This window comes from Heloderma suspectum, chromosome 7 (genome assembly GCF_057233095.1).
Source record: "Heloderma suspectum isolate Gila_16-S chromosome 7, 16-S_ref, whole genome shotgun sequence".
Classification (NCBI taxonomy): Eukaryota; Metazoa; Chordata; class Lepidosauria; order Squamata; family Helodermatidae; genus Heloderma; species Heloderma suspectum.
Genome location: NC_139464.1, coordinates 37645706 through 37665626, shown reverse-complemented (window position 1 = coordinate 37665626; position 19921 = coordinate 37645706). Strand labels below are relative to the sequence as shown.

Sequence of the window (19921 nt, the reverse complement as noted above, 5' to 3'; positions counted from 1 at the left end):
TTTTCTCCCACATCCACTGGATGCTGCCTGAAACTAGTACACCAGGTAATCACTAGCCAAAGCACTTATGGCTAAGAGAATCGTACATTCTCATGCGTCACAGCAAATTGGAGGCACGTGGGAAGGTTTCTGCTATAGAGGCAGACAAATTGGTTTCTAAAGCATTCATGTTTTCAGGAAAAGGCCAGTTCTCTTTGGCAGTGGTCTCTGAACTGACACGCCTCCTCTTGCAAAGCAAAGAAAGCAGCAGCAATAAAAAAAGCTTTACGTGAAGTTTGAGTTCTCCCATCTACTCAAATGGATTCTCTGGTATAACCCCATTTAAAGAATTTTCCAGTCCAAAATTACTCAAGTAAAACTGCACCCCTCCCAGCACTTTTTAACATGCAAAGTTTTTCTTGGCTTTCAGCACCTGATATACTACCTAAACTAGACATGAATAAGTGGACTTGGCTAAAATCTCTGACTGGATTTTTAAATAAAACAAAACTTTCCATGGGAGTTACTGGGTGGCAGCTTTAGAAACCAAAATCTACTTTTGCCATTCAAAAGAGGCACAGTTTTCAGTATCAGCAATGAAAGTGTCTATAAAAAACTTCACACATGTTAGCATATAGGGCCTGCTAAGAGCCATGAAGCTGTTGTGACAGGCCTACGGAGGGACCACCTTCCTGCCTCTAATCTCCATCTCTGTGTCATTAAAAAGAGAGAGATCCAGTTTGCAGTGGGGGCTTATTTATTATTTATTTATTTATTGCATTTATACCCCGCCTTTCTCCCTCTCGCAAGGAACTCAAGGCGGCTTACATTATCCTCCTCCTCACCATTGTATCCTCACAACAACAACCCTGTGAGGTAGGTTGGGCTGAGAGTCTGTGACTGGCCCAAAGTCACCCAGTGAGCTTGCTTCATTTTGTCTTTTACTTCAGGTTTGAAAAACCTTCTTTACTTGGACAGTCCTATCAGTTAGGAACATAGGAAGCTGCCTTCTACCGAGTCAGACTATGGGTCCATCTAGCCCAGTATTGTTGACACTGAGCGGCAGCAGTTCTCCAGGGTTTCAGGCAGGGGTTTTTCCAGCCCCACCTGGAGTTGGAGATCGAGCGTGGGACATTGTGCATGCAAAGCAGGGGCTATACCGCTGAGCTATGGCTCCTCCCCAGGTTCGCTTCATTGCTAGACTGGGTCAGCATAAATGCTTCCACCCCCATGGTTTCTTGAACAGCATATTTAGCATGCCATGCAAGCAATTCACCTCTCAAAGGGCCTGGCAGTACTTGTGTGGTATACTAAGCATGTTGTTAAAAGAACCACTTGGACAGACTCCTTTATAGTTTAAGGTTTACATGGGCATGAAGCAACCATAGAAGTGGATGGAGGGGTCTCAGACCACTATAGAACTAGGGAGAGCACCTCTGTGGGTTTGGGGATCTGTCTTATTCAGCTTTCTCTCTCTCTCCCACCCCCCCTCACCTAGAGTGGTCAACTTGTGCCTGTCATTATCTGGACACTGATACTGAGTATCAGCATATTTATTATATACCAGACATGCAATTGTCAAACAGTAGATCAAACTGCAGCAGTGGGTGTCACAAAAGCCTTGAGGTGCAGCCCCGCCTTCAAGTAATGGTAATGTGATGATAATGCAGAACAAGGTACTAGTGGTTAGTGAGATGATATCTATTCCAGGCCAGGAAGAGGATGGACAGAAGGGTGCTAAGCACAGAATTATCTTGCAAGGGGCTATAGGAACAGATCTGTAAACTGTTTCAGTAGATCATCAGTCAGTTGACAAAGTGTGAATACATGTGTTTACTTAGTAGCAAGTTACCAAATCAAATAGGAGTTCACCACCACCTCCCTGCTGTAAAAAGTTGAGACACTTATTAAAAACACCTGTGAAAAGCAAAACTTCACAAAGTATCCACAAAAAACCCATTTCAAGTTGTTTCTCCCTCTCTTGTCATACACATAATTATTTCTCAAAGCTGAGTAGACCACTCTCTTGTTCTGACTGCTTGCACCTAAAAAATATGCACATACACCATTTTTTAACCTTCACAGTTCAAACTGCACTGCAGAAAAAGTCAGAAAGTTCTGAAACACCTCCATCTGACCTTCTCCAGAGCTACAAGGGAACATGGAGCCTGAAAACACAGTTGTGACTCATTGCTGTGAAGGACACTATTTTCAAGTTGCTGGTGGCCACAGATGCTTAGGGCAAGAGAATTTGCCCTGGGTTTCTTGCTACATTATGTTCTAAAATAAAATATTCATGTAAAACATCATCTTTACAAACTTTACCAAGGCAATCAACAGGTGCATGCTGTAACGATTGTGATGGTCCAACTCAAGAGTCATACAGCTAACACCTGTGAGGAAAAGCTTTGAGAAACATTTTACCTGTAGGGTTGATTTTTAAATATTGATTTTAAATATTTCTTCAAAAATGGGGGAGAAAGGAATCACAAATACACATCACTGAAATTCAGATTCCCCTCGCTATATTTTAAACCCATAAGCCTGCATTTCATTGATTTCCATGATAGATAGGCAAACAGGTAGGGTGGAGCCACAAAATGCTAACATCTGAAAGTAACTTATTCCTTGTATGAAATTAGTTAAATCTTCAAGGCTGCAATCATATACGTACTTGGGAGCAAGTCCCACTGAACTCAAGAGGAGATGCTTCTGGAGTAGACATGTATAGGATTGCACTGCAACCATGTTAGCTTCCCCTTCTGTAGTTTTCCAGAAACTCAGCCATGACATCATAACCCATACTGTATCCCAGAAGTTTCTAGATATCAGTAAACAGAATGCTGCTGCAACTAAATATAAAGTGCCATTCACAAGTGTACAAGGACAAAAGCTAACAAGTGAGAGTCCAGAAAAGTACTACATCTCCAATCCCATACACATTTACCTGGGCTTAAGTCTCATTACACTCAAGGGACCTACTTCTGAGGAGACATGCAAAGGGCTGCCCTGTAATGAGGTTTGGTGTGCATTTTCTGTAAGCTTGGTTGCCCTCTATCTTACAAAGCAGCCCAACAGCGAGGAGAGAGCGAACACTTCAGCGCGGTGCTTAAACTTCAGTGCAGTGAATCAGTTTTTAAGCTGAATCGTAAATACGCGGGCACACCTGTGCGTGTGCGAGCTTCTTCCCAAAGGAAAGCACGGCTCTTTCAGAGCTGGCACCAGCATGCTGCCCAACAGATGCTGCAGTTAACTTGGGGGGGGGGGCTGAAGAGAGGAGGGCACACTTACCAATGTCAGAGTTGCAAAACGCATCCTGGGGGTGCACCGGGACGCAGGTGCAAGCTTCCGCCAGCAAGTCGCTCAGGCTCCAGCTGCAGAGCAGCGCGAAAAGGCTCAGCACCCAGCCCGACATGCTGCTGATGCTACTGCCGGCTGTTGCGCTCCCTCGACGCACGGGGAGAGGTTGGAGGAGGAGGCGGCGGCGGCTCCCTTCACAAGCGTGGCGCGTTCCGCTGCAGCCTCGCCTTCGTCCTCGCCCGCCTTCGACTTCTCGGCGAAGGCGCGCTGCGCTCGGCAGGACTTTCGCGCCGTTGGGGTTTGCTGGACTTGGGAGAAGGAGATGGCAGAAGACGTCGCCCGCCTCGACTCTGCCCGCGCGCCTCGGACCGTCCCAGAGCGCCTCTCGCTGCTGTGCTCTCGGCTGCCGCGGGAAGTTATAGCCTTGATCGCGCCCCTCTCGAGCTATCGGGGTGCCGCCCCCCGGACCAATCGGAGCCCCGCATTACCTCATCTCTCAGGAAAAGGGGGCGGCCACGCGGAAAGAGCGAGAGGAGAGGAGAGGAGAGGAGAGCCCGTGGCTGGGGGCGGGCTCGCGGCGCGCGATTCAGCTCCATGTAGGGGATGATGCGCGCTCTTCGGACGTGCCGGTCGGGGCCGCCGGCGCGATTTCTGTCCCGAGGATCCGCTGGGGGGCGTGCGGAAGAGGAGCCGGCGGGGGAAGGAAAGGAGAGGCTGCGGGGTCGTTCCCGCCGCGGGACTGTAGTGCTGGCCCCCAACTTGGACAGGCTTTAAAAGGGGATTAGACAGATCCATGGAGGATGAGGCTATATCAATGGCTATTCGCCATGGTGGCTATATATTACCTCCCAGTATTGGAGGCAGTATGCCCAGGGCCAGCCCCGGATACTTTGCTGCCTGCGGCAGAGCAGCAAATGGTCCCGGCCCCCCCGTCCAGGTGCATAGTGCCCCAAATTAGCTGAATTATTTTGGTACATGTGGCAGAAAATGCCATAAACAACTCCTCCGACACACCCATGGCAGTAGAAATGCAATAACAACCAGGTAAATAATTTGCTGCCCTTTTATGACAGCCAACATTTGCTGTCTGAGGCAACTGCCTCACTCTGCTTCATGGTAGGGCCGGCCCTGAGTACGCCTATGTAACACCAGTTGCTAGAGAACATGCACGGGAGGGTTTTAGACTTGTGCTCATGTCCTGCTGGTGGACTTCCCATAGGCCGGGGGTGGGCAGAAAGTAGATCTGGATCTACTGGTAGATCTCTGGATGATTTTCAGGAAAATTGGCAGGGTTTTCTGACTCCCAGGTGTTTAACACTAGGAGCAACAAAATGACTCCCCTTCCCTTGCCCTATATTATACTGCTGAAATGAAGAACACTTGGCTTAACCAGGAGTGGATTTCTGGGTTGGTTGGAGGACTGTGAGCTCCACTGGGTTCTAGTACTCAAAACAAATTGAATTCCAGAATTGAACAGAGCTCAACATTTTTTCATTCTAAGGGTGCAATCCTATGCATGCTGGCTGGGGCAGGGAGTTGTAGGCCTTTTTTGCCTAAACATGCATAGGACTGCACCAGGGGAGAGCAATCCTATGGCCAGTAGATCCTGTCTAGGCAGCCGTAGGATTTTTCAGTTTCTGGGAACAGAGGTTGTCCGACTTCGGTTCTCAGAGACCAAGATCCTCTCCCCCTCAGTGCTGGTGCAGTTCTTTTCGTGCCAGTGCCATCTCCATGCTCGTAAATGGAGCGTGAAGAGGGAGAAGAGGGGTCAATCCCAGGAGAGAGGAGGGGAGGAGACCACGACAGCAGGTTTAGACAGCTTCATAATAGGTCTCTAGGCCCTTTCCCTCCCAAAGCCGCGGCTAGACAGCCGAAAATGCACGTTTAGCCACAAATGCAGGGCAGCTGCAGCACGGAGGAGAGGATTCCTTCTGTGCTCCAACTGCCCTGCGCTGGATAGGGGTCAGCCTCTGAGTTCAGAGGCTGACATCTATCTCGATAAGATTGCTCCCTAAGTCTTTTGCACAAGCCTGTGATTGGTGGATCTCAGGGCCCTAGTAAAAAAAACCCCACCTACTGTTAAGTTGATCTTGCAAGCCTGAAGATAGGCCTTTGGTCTTATCCGGCATGGCTCTTCTTACATTCTTAGGGTCATCATTCCAGTCCCAGGGACTGTCATTCCTGTTTTAGGGCTGTCGTTCAAGTCCCTGGGGATTCAAGCCTTCCACAATATCAATGGGGGGGTTCCCCCAAAGGGGCGTAAAGGATATAATAAAATCGTATTAAAACAAACATCAAAATTAACATTTAAAATAATAAAAGAAGCCAATATAAACCATCTCATTTCATTTCTATCCCTGTGACTCATTCCATTCCTTCTCAGAATCCACTCCTTGTTTTAGCTTATTTATAGCTTGCACTGATTTCAACCAGGGCCAGTTATGTCAGTCAATATTAGCACCTCCCATAGTTTCCTATGGGTCTTCTGATAGCTGCCATGGTTTCCGGAGGGCATTCTTGCCATTTATTCAGTATGTCCTTTTTTGCTCTTGTCTTGCTGCAAAACCATTCTAGTAATCCAAGGGTGCTCAGTAAGAAACTACTCAAATGGGAAGCCACTTGTTCATTGTGGATGCTTGAGGTTAAGATCATCAGGCTGTCACGTAGCAACTGCAAGCACTACATGGAAAATGTGAATTCCATCAAAAAATGGGCTAACACGTTTCTGAGTCAAAGGTGGTTTTGAGCCTTGTACATTCATTACATTGCACTGTGTGTAAATATAACTGTTGGGCAGTACATGTGGCCATATCCATTAGCACTTTTTTCACTGCAGTTCAACTCCCTATTGTTAAGATACTGTTGTAAGTTTGCGGGTTTGGACAGAAGAAGGTTAATGGGGCCAAAATAACTGCTTAAAGTTGGTCATGCCTGCTGGCCACATCAGCCTAATCACATGGTAATAATTACATGGAGAATTAGGATTTCCTAATTAATTAATTTTACAATTTTCTAGACTGCCCATCCAAACATAGATTCCAGAGCAGTGTACGAACTTTTTTTTTAGTTCAAAATTACAGTTACAATATTAAATCAAGCAATTAATCATAATGACTATAAAAACCAAAGGGCAATAAACAATAGAACTACAATCAACAGCAAACAGTGCTATCAATTTAAATGCCTGGGTAAATAAAAAATGTGACGTGGCACCAAAAATAATATAATGTCTGTGCCAGTCGAAATTCCCTAGGAAGGGCATTCCAAAATTGGGGCACCACCACAGAAAAGGCCCACTCCTTTGTGTATGCATAATGCACCTCTCCTACTGATGGTACTTGGAGAAGAGCCTCATCTGATTATATTAATGCATGGGCATGGGAGGAGGCATTCCTTCAGATATTGGGGCTCCAAGCCTTGAAAGATAAGCATCAGCACTTTGCATTGGGCTCAGAAGCAAATAGGCAGCCAGCGTAATTCTTTCAAAATTGATATAATATGACTTCACCTACCAAACCAGTCAAATTCTAGCTGCTGAATTCTGCACTAGTTGAAGCTTTTAAATAGTCTTCAGGGGCAGCTCCACATTATAATGCATTACAGTAAGCCAATCTGGAGATTACCAGAGCATGTATCACTCTAGCTAGGCTATCCCTGTCCAGGAATATCTGCACCTGGCAAACATGCTGAAGCTAGAAAAGGGTACTCAGGGTCACCTGGGTCTCAGGTGACTTGTTTGCACGACATGACAACCCATCGTGGGTGACAAGGCATGGTGGGTTGTCATGCTGTGTGAACCCAGACTGATTTCCACAGGGTGGCTTGTGCATGGGCATTATGACACCCTACCTACCCATGGCTTGTTTTAGGGGTTGTTGTATTCACAATGGGTTTGGTGTCATGCAAACAGGGCACTGTCAACCTGTCATGGGTTGCAGACATTGGTAAGCGAGCCACTCAGCAAGAGCAGCAGAAACTCCTGCCACTCTTGCTGAGCAGTTTCACCCATGCCACAGTGACAGCTGCTCCACCGGTGCCCAATCTATGGTCCATCCCATTTTCGGAGCTCCCACTTGCGCAGTAAAAGGGGAGCTCCAAAAATGGGGTGGACCCAAGATCACCCTTCAAATGACTTGGAGGGGACACAGGAAGGGGTGGAATGGAAGGTGGGCCCCCAAGGGTAAATCCCACACTTTAAAACTTAAGGATGACTTTGCTAATGGGACCAATCAGGTCCGCTTTCCCGCTGACCTGTCAGCTATCAAAGGCTGTCCAACTAGCATCTTGTCAATTACCTTGTACGTTTCCTAGTGCCCTTTGACAGCTGAAACATCCAAGGCAATAAAGAAGGCAAGGCTATGTATAGCTTCACAGCCGCAGTTGTGCACCTCCGCAGTTGTGAAAAACCGACACCCTCCCAAAAGTTACAAAGACATTTGCACAGATTCCTAGGGCTGAAAATATAACAATAATAAAAATTCAGCCCCGTTTTGCACAAATGTCACAGCACAAAAAAAATTTAAAAGCTCTGAACACGACCAGGGTGTTGATTGGAGTGGACTTGGGGGACTTGGCAGCAGACAAAACAGGTTCTGCCACCAAGTCCCCTGGGATATGTGCCAGAGCTGGCTAGAGGACTGAGGGGGAGAACAACCCATGGTAAGCCCAATTGTCTGTCCAGCTCACCGTGGGTTGTTCTGACAACAACCCACCCTGCATAGCTTATTTCGCAGGGTGGGTTGTCTTGTCATGTGAACTTAGCCAATGTTGCCAAGGGGCACTCCCAAGGTGTGCACCTGCTCCTTCAGAACAAGTTGTCTGTCCATAACAAGTTGAACACCAGCATCCTATAGAATGTCAGAGAAATCCACAATGAAGCCAAATTAGTTTGGATTTTCATGAATCTGACCCACGGACCAGCTTTTCCCCTGTTGGGCAGAGTCTACAGACTTGCAGTCCAGTTTTCTAACTTTCCCAAATTTTGTGCAAATTTTGACATAGAGAAATATACAACATTAAAAAACGGGCCCAAAATGCGCATTTCCCTTATAGGCTAAAGTGTGAAAATACGCAATTTGGGGAAATTTGTGCATTTTTGTACATACCAATTTACACAAATTCAGAAAGAAAAAAAAATCCGATTCTGTCAATGGACAGACGATGGAACAAAAGGCGCCTGACAATCCACAAAACACAGACAGAATGGATTTTACACAATCCATACATCCCTATCATCCTAGACCTAAGAATCATGTACCCACAATGCCTCCATCTTGCCAGAATTCAGCTTTAGGGTATTGGCCTTAATCCAGCCCAGACAAGGATTCATCTCCTACCCAGTGTCACCTGATTTAGGTTACAAAGAAATAAGTCTGGGTGTCATGAGCATACTGATAACTCTTCACTCTAAACCACTGGATGACCTTATCCAGCAGCAGGATAATGGATAGATGTTACACAGCACAGGAGTTAGATAGAACCTTGTGGAACTCCACAGCTGCCATGAGTTTCAGCAGAAATCCCCCAGTGATACTTCCTGGAACCGACCCTGCAGGTATGAGCAGAACTACTATGACAGCATACTAATGGGGAGCCACTATTTTATTACATCTTCAAACAACTATGTTATATCAGTTGCAATAATCTGTTGAACAAAGTGCTTATCTGAATAGCTGAAGGGAATTGGGTTGATGATGGATGTCAGGGCTATCATCAAGAGTAGGCTTGGCTAGGTCCCTGCCGAGGGCCCACACCCCAGCAGGAACCCACTGACGAGTCCCTTTGCCTTGCTCCTCTTCTTCCCCATTGCAGCATGCTTGTTCATCTGCTTCTCATTCTGGCCCAATCAACAGTGTTGGTGAGAAGGAGGAGCAGAAGATGCCACTGCAGACTTGCTCCCTGGTGTTCTGCCTGTCAAGCAAGCAAGTGGTAGTAATGATGAGAAAGAGGATAAAGAACAAGAGCAGCTGGTGACCATGGTGATGAGAAGGTAGACTGTCTGAGGGAGGGGCCCCATTGACAGGGTCTTGCCCAGGGGCCCTCAAAACCTGGAGCTGGTAATGGTGGATGTAATTATGCAACTGTCATTGTAGCTTATTGTTAGGCTATAGTATGTACCTATGTTGGTTGGTTTTATACCAGTTTAATGGTCATGTCTTCCCTTAAAGCAGTGGTGGGGAATATGTAGCCCTCCAGATGTTGTTGAATGGCAACTCCCATCAGCCCATGCCAGCATGGTCAATGGTGAGGGATTATTGGAGCTGTAGTGCAACAGCATTGGTGAGGTGGGATGACACGTTCCCCTTCTCTGCCCTAAAGAATTCTGGAAGCAGTAACATGGTGTGGGTGTAGAGAATTCTGCTTGCGATCCCTGCAACCCGGAGCGTATTACAACCCTTCAACTCAAGGAATTTCTTGAGAAGAGAGGATGAAAGCTAAAGCAATATAAAATTGTAGTGCTGATATGTTCACTGTTGTAATGGAATCTGAGATGGTGGAAAGGAATTCCACTTCAAGTGTCTTATTATCTTTATATTTTTAAGTAAGAAAAAAATGAGAAAACCATTAACATTACATTTCTTTCCTCAATAAACAAAATGTGCTGGTGGGGGAAATGGATGGCATGTTGTCTTGGCACTGAAAAACCATTATTTGATTTTGAGTTGTGAAATCATGCCTAAAACGTTCCACTTGAAGCTTCCCAGTCACTATGAATTTATAAACTGTTTAACATTGAGCTCAGAAAAGCCCTGTCATATCTTCCCAGACACTTCCAACTCTTAATCTTGGTATGTATTTTAACAATTGCAGTATTCAGTGCAGTCTGTAGGAAGGTCTTTGTATTGTTTTGCTTTATTCCCCCCCTTGTATTCTTTTGCTTTATTCCCCTATAAAGTAGGGATACAATCACACAAGGAAGCATTATTATCCTGGACAGACAGGATGGGGAAGATGAATCACATTAGTAATGTTAAACCTTTGTTCTTGAGGTTTAGATAACGTAGGCATTGCTAGCCCTATATTATGCTAGTATAGGGACCAGCTGTTTTAAGTATCTAAAATTTAGATAACCGCATAAGCAAATCCATGTGCAGATGAGTCTATATATGTCTATTTTATCACATGTACTTGGGGGGGGGGGAGCTGCAATTGGCCACCTTTTTCTAGTGCATATAAATGGTGAGTACAATCTGTTGAACAGATATGTGCATACTCAAGATATCTGGCACTGTACACATACATTTCCCACATGGAAGCATGGGCGTGGCATGAAGCATTGCTTGTTCTTTGGATAAACAAGCCCTCTTTATTTGACTGAAGACTGCCTATAAACATTCCTGTCTAAAAGTACAGCTTGGGTAAATCCAAACATTGAGTCTGGGAGATCTGGCTTTGCTCTGATCTTGTATTTGATTTGGTATACTATATAATTAATGTTTAAAAACAAACAAACTTGTATACTACTTTTCTTTGGGATGATTCACATTTATGATGGTACCACTATCCGTATTTCAGGGCCTCCATGAATGCAAGTGCCTTAGATTTTTTGGGCTTACAGGATCACACAGACTGCAGTGGCTGTGTGGACAGTCTTCACACGGAGGGTCCATTCTCACCTGTGTTACACTCACCCAGTTACAAGCCTGGCAGGAGCTCCCAAACACTCCTAAATCCCAAGATGCTCATGTGGAAGCCACTGTAAGAGTTACCTGGCCCTTAAAGTAAAGCTAATTGGTTCACACAGACATGCAAACCAGAAATCTAAACTGACAAATGATTAAGTAGATGGTTGTACAGGTGCATTTAGCTAAGGCCTCATTTTACTTGGAGGAAATCTGTACAGTTATATTGGAATCTGGTGTGACAATGGCCAAAAACTCAAATGAACAAGACTAACCCTTTGAAAATGACATCATGAAGGGGTATGCCTGAAATTTACATCAAGGGCATGCCGCACCAGGCTACAATCAGCGAATCACTAAACTCCCCCTATTCAGATTATTACAACTCTCAACCTTCTCAAAAAGGGGCTGGAGTGGTTTTCATCCTGTCCATACTGACCTCAACCACATGCTGAATTCAGCAAAGGTCAACATTTGCACAGTAGACTAGTCTTATAGTGGGATACCAAAAGAATAGTTTATGCTGAACTCAGTAGTTGGCACTGATATTCACTTGACCATCTCAGCCCGTGGCAACCCACAGCTCAAAATCACTGACTTTTTAAAAAGTGGTTATCACTGGTTGGGAGCTAGCCATGGAATCATGCAGTTCTTTCCCTTCAGCCCCTCCCTTCCTTGTAGCAGATTCCTCCTTCCCATCTTAACTGCAGTTGAGCATTCTGATGTTAACTTCAGCTAAGGCTGACTAGGGCCTCTTTCACACATTCATGTGCATCACTTGATTTATCTACAATTACTGTACCCATGATGACTGGCAGCTGAATATGTGAACTCACTCAACTGTGTCTGAGGTGATACGAAAATTCCATCTCTGGTTTATATTGTGATGACTCGTATTTATTTATTTATTACATTTATATCCCACCTTTTTTCTTCTTTCAAGGAACCCAAGTGGCTCACATAGTTCTCCTCCTCACCATTTTTATCCTCACAACAACCCTGTGAGGTAGGTTAGTCTGAGAGTCTGTGACTGGCCCAAAGTCACCCAGTGAGCTTCATTGCCAAGTGCGGACTAGAACCCGGATCTCCTGGGTCCCAGTCCAACACTCTAACCCGCTACACCACATGGGCTCTCATATTGTGCTGCAGTCATCAACTAATGAATATGCATATGGAGAAACCAATCCCAAGGTTTCCCTTTAGTCAACTTCTGGGCCTCCTTTAACCGGGTTTAATGTTGGATTCAAATCCTGGCTAAACAGAAAAGTCGTGGATAACTGTAACTGCAGTTAACATTGGTGCTGACATAATGCTGAACTGAGGTTAAGGCAGGGCAAGGAATATTTGCTCCAGGGCTGAGAAGGGTCTGCAGTGAGGGAGCAAGTATTCCTGTAGTCTTCCCTAATCTTTTAACCGTGGTAGCAAAAAAGCTAGCATTGCGTCAGCACCAGTTCCAAAACACAAGTTGCACTATCCTGGGCCGGGTGGGTGAGCGGGTGGGATCAGTAGAAAACCTATGCCACAAAATTGTAAAGCCACTCTCTCTTAGCTTTGCGTAGGCTTTGAGCAAATTGCTTAACCTCCAAATCAATTTCCTTCTCTCTAAAATAGTTTGGGAGGATGGAGAAACCATATAAGTAGAGTGCACTATGTCACTTTAAGTATACCCTTTGTAAGAACATTTAAACAGTCTCTGGCTGGAAAGCACACGCACACTGAAGATGAGGAGTAAAGGGAACTGAGCCAATGGGAGGAAGCGCGGGGCAGGCAAAGCCGCCCCAGCCATGGCGCCAGGCAGATCCTCCACCCAGTGCATTGGCCAGGACCCTGGCCAAAGCACTGGCTGCAGGATTTCCAGCCAGCACTCCAGCTAGGGAGCAAATGATGTCAGGGATTGTGGCCCTACTCCCGAGGTCATCTGGCCATTCAGCGCCCCTGTCCTGTATCATTAAATACTGAAGCCCAAGCTATCTTTGTACTTGCTCATATGGTGCTAAGAAGTTATTCCCCAATGTAATTTATGAGCTCTCATCTGGCATACTCAGAAATGTAATCGGTGATGCCTGTGTTTAACATGAAACAGTACAGAGGCCATGAAACGTCCAAAGATGTGGAGTATTTTCCCCCAGGCCCACACCTGGTCACTGTTTATCCCAGCCAGTTGCTTGTACAAGCCCTTTAAAACCAATGTTTCAGTGCAAGCCTAAGCGTGTTTACTCAGAAGTGAGTCCTACCGAGCTCGATGGGACTTGTGTGTGTGTGTGTGTTTAGGACTGCTGCCTTAAGAATACTTAGTATTTATGGGTAGGCAGCTTGTGGCTCTCCAGATGTTTTGGCCTACAACTCCCATCAGCCCTTGCCAGTATAGTCAATAGTGAGGGATGATGGGCTTTGTAGGTAAAAACATCTGGAGGCCCACAAGTTGCTCACCCCTGGGCTTTGGAGCCTTCAGAGCACTCCATATACATTATCTCAGTAATTCTTGCAATAGTCCAAGGGAGGCCAGTATTATTATTCCCATATTGCAGATGGGGGACTGAGGCTTAAAGACAGTTGCTTGCCTAAGGCCACCAATTGAGTTCATAGCAGAGGTAAAATCTGAATTGTTAACTTCTCCAGTCACAGCTCAGTCTCAAAAAAAAACCACTACATTAGTTTGAAGATTCAGCATTGCTTGTCTGAAAATGTTTTATATTTGGTACAGAGATGTCACTGAGTCCAAAAAATAGATGCAGCTATGTAAGATACACCTAGTGACTCAAGAAGTGATAAGCGACTTCTGAAGCAGAAAGCCCCCATTTCCAGAGCATAGCTTTTCTTCATTTCCCCTCCTAAGTCAATTTGGAATGTGTCTGAGCATTATGCTAGAGGGCACTGTGTTGCAAGAGACTGGGGCCTTGGGGTTTTATTGGAGAGGGAAAAATATGTTGCACACCACTTGAGATAATTAAAGATTCAGTTGATCTTTTATTTGCAGGGTGGGCTGGGGTTCTCAGTTCTTCCTGATGTCTGCCTTTGCTAAATTCCAATTAAGATATCTCTGCTCTCTATGATCCATCTGTCAAATTCCCAGGTCTGTTTTGATTGTTCACTTGTGACCTCTGTTCCTAGTGTTGAACATCTGAGATATCAGTCATTCCCAAAAGATGCCCAAGCAGTCTGTAGCTAAAATGCCCTGGTACCTTATAGGATACCATTATGTAATTGTAACATGGCATTATCAACAAACAACAAGGTAACTCTAGGATCCTAAAGAGAGCTTATTCTGAAACAACAGAATCCTGTGGATGTAATTTTGAAATGTTATTTTAAAGGGGAACAGATTTTCATGTTTGTAACTGTCTTTGGATGGGCAACTTTCCCCACTGTTAGATTACAAGGCTTATGGACGAGGCTTTTATTATACCATCACCTTGCCTCATTCATGGAATTTTAGGGTGGGGGGCAGATAACGTTGTCTTCTACTTGCTAACCTCCCATCTTTTCCCACTGCTGCTTCTGTCTTTTTCCTTACCACAGAAAATCCGTTAAGGAAGAAAAGACAGAACAGTTGCACAATGCCTTCTAATGATTAGCACTTCGACCCCTCCATCTGGAAGCACCCTAATGATTCACCTTCTTCCTGACTTTCCTATTCCCCTCTTTCACAGATAGGCACTACTCTCTCTGTCTCTGTCTCTCTCTCTCACACACACACACACACACACACACTTCTCCCCATCCTGCATTGCTTTCACACCTGAGAAAAAGAGGGAGGCCGCTGTAAACTTTTCATATCTCATGTCAGGAGTGCCTTCTCTTCTCTATTCCCCTATTGGCTTCTCATGAAAATAGTGTGGTACACTGCATACCTTTACATTTCCCCATAGGAATGAATAGCAACTGTTCATTTATTTGGGAAAAACCAAAGGGGTGCGTGAACTCGGGGACACCATTCTATGAGGGCTAAATCTGTTCCTTGCCATTGTGATACTAGCCATTGAGAATCAAGCTTGCTGTCCTTCATAGTTCCACTTCTTCATCTGCATAGCCCCATCCTGGATTCTGCTTCTTGGTCACACTGGAGTGTGACAGAATGCTAGGAACTGGCTTTCATATAGCTAGCTAGCTAAAAAGTGGTTATTCCGTATTATCCACTTATCAGAACACACACATACTAGCATCCTTTCCTCTCAATGGTTGAACTGAGTGTTCACAAAAGTGAGGCCTGAGTTCACAAAATGTTCCTGAGTGTTCTAGCTGCTAAGGGAAAGGGTCAGTCATAAAATGTTCACAAACAGTGAGGCTAAAAACAACAACAACCCTCTCTTTGGTTAGGAACAGGAAGGGGTATGTGTATGACAGAGATGCATGAAGCTCAGGGCTGTGTGTTCTAGTGGAAAGGGGGCTAAGGATGTATGTGGCAGAAAGAATTTTATTTATTTATTTATTTATTTCTGTACTGCTCAATAGCCAAAGCTCTCTGGGCAGTTCACAGAAATTAAAACCAAAAAGCAATAAAACAATATTATAAAACAATATAAAATATAAAAGCATTAAAACCACAATATAACAATACAACCAGAAAGAATGGAAAAGAAGCAGGAACAAGGGGAAAGGTATGCAAGGCAGAGAAGTTTCGCTAAAAAATACCCTCAATCAACAACTGGGGTAGGAGAGGTATTGGTGGGAAGGGACTTGTGATGCTGAAGACCTTGGCCCTGAGGAACACAACATCCAAAGTGAAAAAGTGGGTTAGGTTTTACATCTTGGTCAAATAACCAACCAGTCCTTGATGCAGGTCTCCAGGAACATAGGAAGCTGCTTTCTACTGAGTCAGACCATTGACCCATCTAGCCCAGTATTGTTGACACTGTCTGGCAGCAGTTCTCCAGGTTTCGGGCAGAAATGTTTCCTGCATTACCTGGAGATGGCAGGGATTGAACCTGGACCTTCTGCATGCAAAGCATTATTATTATTATTATTATTATTATTATTAAATTTATTAATCGCCCATCTGGCTGGTCACCCAGCCACTCTGGGCGATGTACAGCGTACAATAAAACAGTTTAAAACAATAAAATTCTACAATAAAAACATTTTCTAAAATACCCTAACCCACCCCAAATGCCTGCCTGAACAACCACGTTTTTAATGCACGACGGAAGCTCGTTAAAGAGGGGGCATGGCGGAGTTCCCTAGGGAGGGAGTTCCACAGAGTGGGGGCTACCACAGAAAAGGCCCTCTCCCTCGTCCCCACCAGTCTAGCTGTCCTGGCTGATGGGACAGAGAGAAGCATGTGCTCTTCCACTGACGTACGGCCCTTCCTTATAGACCACCTAATCCAATTCCCTGCTTGATGCATGAAATCCAGAACTAGGTCAGCCCCAACAGATGGCCTCCGCTTGAAGACTTCTGGTAAGGGAGAGCCCACCACCCCTCTAGGTAATTGGTTCCATTGTGAAACTTCTCTTACTGTCAAGACAATTCTCCTAATGTTGAACTGAAATCTATCCTCCCGTAACTTTGGATTTAATTCTGCCCTTTGAGGGCAGCAGAGAACAAGTCTTTGCCCTCTTTTATAGGAACATAGGAAGCTGCCTGATATGGGTCAGACCACTGGTCCATCTAGCCCAGAACTGTTGACACTGACTGGCAGCAGCTCTCCAGGGTTTCAGGCAGGAATTTTCCTGCCCTACCCAGATATGCTGGGGATCGAACTTGAGACCTTCTGCATGTAAACCATGTGCTCTACCACTAAGCTACATCTCCTCCCACAAATTAGCCCCTCCAGTTGTCTCCAGTTGTCTTTAGTTGTTCCAACTACCCCCTCCAGTTCTCTCCAGTCTCATCTTGTCCTTTCTACAATTTACTCAGGGAAGTAGGTCATCCAGGAACGTGTGCTGTAACATTGGGCTACTGCTGCTGGGGGAGCAAGGTGAGAGGGCCCTGATAGATCGCTACCACTGGGCAGCAGCTGAATAGGAAGGAGACCCAAGCCACTCGCATCTAAACATCTGCCTGCCCACCTATAAAAATTAGGGGTCCTATTGGCAAATCCACATGGCTCTGTTAAAACAGTAGATATAAGTTCAAATCTCCCCCGCTCTGTGTGTGCAAAACAATAGTATCCCTATTATACAAGCCTTTGCTAGGCACAGTTTCTACTTATCCCAATTCAGTATGCATCCACAATGAAGCCTTATGTCAATCTTGTTGTTGTTGTTCAGTCGTTAAGTCGTGTCCGACACTTCGTGACCCCATGGACCATAGCAAGCCAGGCCTTCCTGTCCTCCGCTCTCTCCCAGAGTGTGCTCAAGTTCATATTCATTGCAGCAGTGATGCTATCTAGCCATCTCATCCTCTGCCATCCCCTTATTTATTTATTTATTTATTTATTGCATTTATAACCCGCCTTTTTTCCTCTTGCAAGGAACCCAAGGCGGCTTACATTATCCTCCTTCTCTCTGTTTTATCCTCACAACAACAACCCTGTGAGGTAGGTTGGGCTGAAAGGCTGTGACTGGCCCAAAGTCACCCAGTGAGCTTCCATGGACAAGTGGGGACTAGAACCCAGATCTCCTGGCTCCCAGTCTGTCACTCTCACCACTACACTACACTGGCTCCCTTCTCCTTTTGCCTTCAGTCTTTCCCAGCATCAGGGTCTTTTCCACTGACTTTTCTCTTCGCATTAGGTGGCCAAAATATTTGAGCTTCAGCTTCAGTATCTGTCCTTCCAATGAGCACTCAGGGTTGATTTCCTTTAGGATGGACTGATTTGACCTCCTTGCAGTCCAGGGGACTCATAAGAGTCTTCTCCAGCACCACAGTTCGAAAGCATCCATTCTTTGGCACTCAGCCTTCCTTATAGTCCAGCTCTCACAGCCATACATTGCTACTGGGAAAACCATAGCTTTGATTATACGAACCTTTGTCGGCAAGGTGATGTCTCTGCTTCTTACTATGCTGTCTAGGTTTGCCATAGCTTTCCTCCCAAGGGGCAAGTGTCTTTTAATTTCATGGCTACAGTCACCGTCTGTGGTGATCTTGGAGCCCAAGAAAGTAAAATCTGTCACTGCTTCCACTTCTTCCCCTTCTATATGCCAAGAAGTGATGGGGCCAGATGCCATGATCTTAGTTTTTTTAATGTTGAGTTTCAAACCAGCTTTTGCACTCTCTGCTTTCACCCTCAACAAGAGGCTCTTGAGATCCTCTTCGCTTTCTGCCATTAGGGTGGTATCATCTGCATATCGGAGGTTGTTGATAATTCTCCCGGCAATCTTAATTCCGACCTGTGATTCATCCAACCCAGCGTTTCTCATGATGTACTCTGCATATAAATTAAATAAGCAGGGCGACAATATACAGCCTTGTACTCCTTTCCCAATTTTGAACCAATCAGTTGTTCCATATCCGGTTCTTACTGTTGCTTCTTGACCCTCGTACAGGTTTCTCAGGAGACAGGTAAGGTGGTCTGGTACTCCCATCTCTTTCAGAATTTGCCAGAGTTTGTTGTGATCCACACAATCAAAGGCTTTAGCGTAGTCAATGAAGCAGAAATAGACGTTTTTCTGGAATTCTCTTGCTTTCTCCATGATCCAGTGAATGTTGGTGATTTGATCTCTAGTTCCTCTGCCTCTTCGAAACCCTGCTTGTACTTCCGGTAGTTCTCAGTTCACATGCTGCTGAAGCCTAGCTTGTAGGATTTTGAGCATAACCTTGCTGGCATGTGAAATGAGCGAAATTGTGCGGTAGTATGAACACTCGTGGCGTTGCCCGTCTTTGGAATTGGAACGTAAACTGACCTTTTCCAGTCTTTTGGCCACTGTTGAGTGTTCCAGATTTGTTGGCATATTGGGTGCAGCACTTTAACAGCACCATCTTTTAGGATTTTAAATAGCTCAGCTGGAATACTGTCATCTCCGCTAGCTTTGTTGTTACTAATGCTTCCTAAGGCCCACTTGACTTCACTGTCTAGGATGTCCGGCTCAAGTTCAGTAACCGCACTATCATGGCTATCAGGGACATTAAGATCTTTCCTGTATAGTTCTTCTGTGTATTCTTGCCACCTCTTCTTAATCTCATCTGCTTCTGTTAGGTCCCTGCCTTCTTTGTCCTTTATCATGCCCGTCTTTGCACAAAACGTTCCCTTGAGATTTCCGATTTTCTTGAAAAGATCTCTAGTCTTTCCCATTCTATTGTTTTCCTTGATTTCTTTGCATTGTTCGTTTAAGAAGGCCTTCTTGTCTCTCCTTGCTATTCTCTGGAACTCTGCATTCAGTTGGATATATCTTCCCCTTTCTCCCTTGCTTTTTGCTTCCCTTCTTTCCTCAGCTACTTGCAAAGCCTCATCAGACAGGCACTTTGCTTTCTTGCATTTCTTTTTCTTTGGATTTAGTTGCTGCCTCCTGAACAATGTTACGGACCTCCGTCCATACTTCCTCAGGCACTCTGTCTATCAGGTCTAATCCCTGAAATCTATTCCTCACCTCCACTGTATATTCATAAGGGATATGATTTAGGTCATACCTGAATGGTTTAGTGGTTTTCCCTACATTCTTCAATTTAAGCCAAAATTTTGCAACAAAAAGCTCATGATCTGAGCCACAGTCAGCTCTAGGTCTTGTTTTTACTGACTGTATGGAGCTTCTCCATCTTTGGTTGCAAAGTACATAATCAATCTGATTTCAATATTGACCATCTGGTGATGTCCATGTGTAGAGTCGCCTCTTGTGCTGTTGGAAAAGAGTGTTTGCTATGATCAGCATGTTCTCTTGGCAAAACTCTATTAGCCTTTATCCTGCTTCATTTTGTACACCAAGGCCATGTTTGCCTGTTATCCCGGTGATTTCTTGACTTCCCACTTAAGCATGCCAATCCCCTATGATGAAGAGGACATCTTTTTTTGGTGTTAGTTCTAGAAGGTGTTGTAGGTCTTCATAGAACCGATCAACCTCAGCTTCTTCGGCCTCAGTGGTTGGAGCATAGACTTGAATTACTGTGATGTTGAATGGTTTGCCTTGGATTCGTACTGAGATCAT

General features: G+C 45.0%; 2 protein-coding genes across 2 annotated transcripts in view; one reads left to right on the top strand and one right to left on the bottom strand.

Annotated features, from left to right (window-relative positions):
• The window catches only part of TIMP3 (TIMP metallopeptidase inhibitor 3), a 63357-nt gene extending 59685 nt beyond the window's left edge, over positions 1 to 3672 (bottom strand). Inside the window, exon 1 of the mRNA XM_084809689.1 lies at positions 3271 to 3672. Coding sequence (XP_084665815.1) covers positions 3271 to 3394 — 124 coding nt within the window. The 5' untranslated portion in view covers positions 3395 to 3672. The remainder of the gene's footprint in view (positions 1 to 3270) is intronic.
• Positions 1 to 19921, top strand: part of SYN3 (synapsin III) — a 254606-nt gene that overhangs the window by 107536 nt on the left and 127149 nt on the right. The window lies entirely within an intron of this gene.